At 33.5% G+C, this 3,646-nt stretch overlaps 1 protein-coding gene across 1 annotated transcript in view; it reads left to right on the forward strand.

The window, feature by feature from the left end:
• The first annotated feature begins 685 nt into the window (after positions 1-685).
• LOC106476151 (transient receptor potential cation channel subfamily M member 6-like) overlaps positions 686-3,646 on the forward strand; it is a 13,811-nt gene continuing 10,850 nt past the window's right edge. The window contains exons 1-2 of the mRNA XM_013936819.1: positions 686-838; positions 3,217-3,423. Of these exons, the coding sequence (XP_013792273.1) occupies positions 686-838; positions 3,217-3,423 (360 nt within the window). The remainder of the gene's footprint in view (positions 839-3,216; positions 3,424-3,646) is intronic.

The following is a 3,646-nucleotide window of genomic DNA, read 5'->3' on the forward strand; positions in this document are numbered from 1 at the left end:
GCCCTTTGTGTCCTCTCCGATGGACCAGGACGACCCGGACGCTGCTCAGTTGTTTCCTTGCCGTGTTTCCTTAACTGCACGATGATTCTGTTGACTGTCGAAAGCGGGATTCCCAAATTCTGCGAAATTTGCCGCTGACTTATTCCGCCATCTGCTTGACCAACTATTCTTCTTCTAACAAAATCTGACAATTCGAGAGAACCTTGAGTTCTAGGCATGTTGTAACACAAGATAATTAATGTGCGGACCCTTCTCATTTATATAGTGCTCTGTGAACACAAATTAGTTAGCATAAATCAGTTAAATTTCGAAAAATTAGGTGTCTATTTACTTGTGACCACTCAGTGTATAAGTAGTCTTATCTTTAAGACTGGACACTTTATTTTTTCTGCATAATGAAGTTATTATTTTTGGAATGACTTATATTGCAAGTACCACCCCGAACTTCGATATCGTAATTTATTACTGCCATATTGACAGTCGAATGTATTTTCTGTATTTTTCATAGTTAATTTCATTACACGAACAAGGAAAATTGATCAAAAATGGCACTTTTTTTCTATAAACCTTCTTTTTTTTTAGAATTTAATGCTCCATAGAGGGCACTGGTTGTGGATTCTGTAAGGGTGTTAGATAAACTTCCTTCGCTTTACTATTTTACGGATGTAAGCTCGGTGTTGGAAGCATGGCTCGCTTACGTCGACGTAGTGAGAATTTAAACTATGTTTACGAAACAGTCAGTGCACGTAGATCAAGCAGAGAGAACAATGTATTTAGAAATATGTTAAGGTTTTTTGACCGAAGGTTTAGAAGACGAAGATATTTGAATAGAGATCATGTTCGTAGTTTTATTATTTACATTTTTAATCATATGATAATTTTGATTTAATATTACACTTGCAGTAGTCTCAGCTAGTTGTAGAATTTCAAAGGCCGGTCCCATGCGAATTCTAATTTGTAGCCTATATCGTAGGTTGACTGTTGATTATAATATAAGTGTTACCTTGTAATATTAGAAATTAAATTAACAGTCATATTAGAGAATACAAGCTTAACTTAGATTGATCGATGGTAATTGATGAATTAAAATTAAATAAGTTTATAAGAGTAAAGAAAATAAATTATAATTAGTTGACATTAATAAGACGTTTGTGCTTTAACTTTTTAAGATGTTTAGTTCTATGTATTTTATATACAGTTTATTATGTGCAAGTTCGGTAAAAACTTTAAAAGCAATTTTTAATTCAATTTAGTATTAATGCTAACAGATACAAAAATGTAATTATATAAAAGTGTGAAATTATTTACTTGATACTTCTTCGGGCCTGGTATGGCCAGGTGGTCAGGGCATTCGCCTCGCGATCTGATTGGTGGTCGCGGGTTTTAATCCCGGTCGTACCAAACATGCTCGCCCTTTCAGCCATGGATGCGTTATAATATCGATCAATCCCACTATTTGTCGGTAAAAGAATAGTCCAAGAGTTGGCGGTGGGTGGTGATGACTAGCTGTCTTATCTCTAGTCTTTCACTGCGAAATTAGGGACGGCTAGCGCAGATAGCCCTCGTGTAGCTTTGCGCGAAATTCAAAACAAATGCCGTATAAAACATTAAAAATACAATGTGTAATGGGCAAATTTCTATCATTTACACTGTTGAAAATATCCTTTGGAGTGACACAAGACCTTTTTCCACATAAATATTAATTAAAATAAGAAAATATTGTTAGCTCCAAAGTACATATTTATTAATGAGAACTTCCGATTGGAATTGAAGTGTATGTCATTGTTGACCACTCTATCTGCTATACCCCGTGTCGACGAAAACTTTCCACCTATAACGGGGCTTTTCTGGCTGGGATACGACTGAGTAGTGGTGAGATGTTAGGCTTGACAACCATTCTTACATCAAAAGTTACATTCCTGAAATGCATGTCTATAATGGTACTTTTATTGGTACCTCTGGGGACTTATAAAACTAATGTTCAAGTTTCGTTACCCGTGGTGAGCACAGCACAGAAAAGCCATTTTGTAGTTTTGCGCTTAACAACAAACTACAGTCGTACGTCAAAGAAAATATTTCCTGCATTGAAAAAACAATCGATATTGCCTGAATATTGTAGCTTTCGTGAAATTTGCAAAGGTTTGTATTTTTGATCAAAAGGATTTTGTAACGAGGTATGGTAATTGAGCATTATTCACACCTTCTTAGATGTGTTTGTAATCTTATTTATTAAAAAATGGTTTATCTTAATTGTCGTTATCTTTTACCGTATTATAAAGGTGATGTTATATTATACTTGCTTCTGTAAACCGTAAAATCGAAAAACTAACTTGTGTGAGAAAAGCCCGACAGCGTCTTCAGTACTAGTTAAAATAGAACGTGTGCAAAAGATGAGCAGTTGAACTTATGGGTAGTAGAAACTTCGCAAAGCGCTTATAGTAATAAATATGCATTGTTTAAAGGTATTAAAAGTATAAAAAATAAGGTAGCGTTAGTTATTTAGACAACAAACAGTTGCATTAAGCCTAATTATACACTGAAATGTTATTATCGTGTAGGAGTCTACTCACTGTCTAGATAAACACCCATCTCGTGGAACTTTTTCAAAAACAAAAGCGCGTTTAATTTGAACGTTTTAATAATTATAACATCACAAATAGTTTAAAATGTGTATTGCTGCCAAGAAAAGTTAAAATATTTTAATAAATTTGTTTCGTAATTTCATTTAAAAATTATCAGTGCAACCATTTACAGTATTGTAATACACCATATCATTGTTATTTATAAAAATTATGTATTTTTTGTTAAGGATTTGAAATTTTACCTCTAGTACATAAAGAACTTTAGGTGATTCAAGGTAGACTGTGGGTGGTCTGTTTGAGTAATCCAATGTAAAAGTTTGAAATGCAGGCTTAAATATAAGGAATAACAAATTTAGACTTTGAAAGTATAGTTTAAGACTTCTGTTTTTGGCATATATATTTATTTAGCTGTGAATTTATGAAATCGTTTTTCTGAGGCGATAGTTGTGTGTTGTTTTTGGTTAAGTATATATAAGAGAGTGACTAATTTTAGTTACATATTTGATGTATTAGTGGTTTGAAGGGTGACCTTGATTAGCTAAGTGTCTTTATGTTATGGTAATTTTCCTGGTGTTTATAAGCAAATAGTTCTGATAATTTAATATGTTTGATATTGGTTTTGAACTTACTACAGGTTGATGAATCAGTTGATGAAACAATAGATATAGCAGTACAGGATCTTCGTCCAACTTCAAGGCAAGCTGATGTGGAGGCTGTGGCTTTACAAAGACAAAAGAGCAATGTGTCAAGGCTCAGTAGGACCGAATCTATAACCCCCACCCGGTACATGGCAGGAAGGGGGTCCATTTCATTCTGGAAGAACTTTGAGTATGAACAACAGGTAATTGAAATAAACAAGAAATATTAGAATTTTTAGTGGATTCAAAAGTTGTATATCAAATTACCGTATTTTTCGGAATATAAGACGCACCGATGTATAAGACGCACCCTTGTTTTGAAGACAACGTTTTTTGGGGGAAAAGCTACAGTCGTATTTAAAAGATTTTTATTGAACAAAAATTCAATTTGACATTTTAAAAATTAGTATATATATTGTTCTAAAC

This window comes from Limulus polyphemus, unplaced genomic scaffold (assembly GCF_000517525.1).
Source record: "Limulus polyphemus unplaced genomic scaffold, Limulus_polyphemus-2.1.2 Scaffold9916, whole genome shotgun sequence".
Classification (NCBI taxonomy): domain Eukaryota; kingdom Metazoa; phylum Arthropoda; class Merostomata; order Xiphosura; family Limulidae; genus Limulus; species Limulus polyphemus.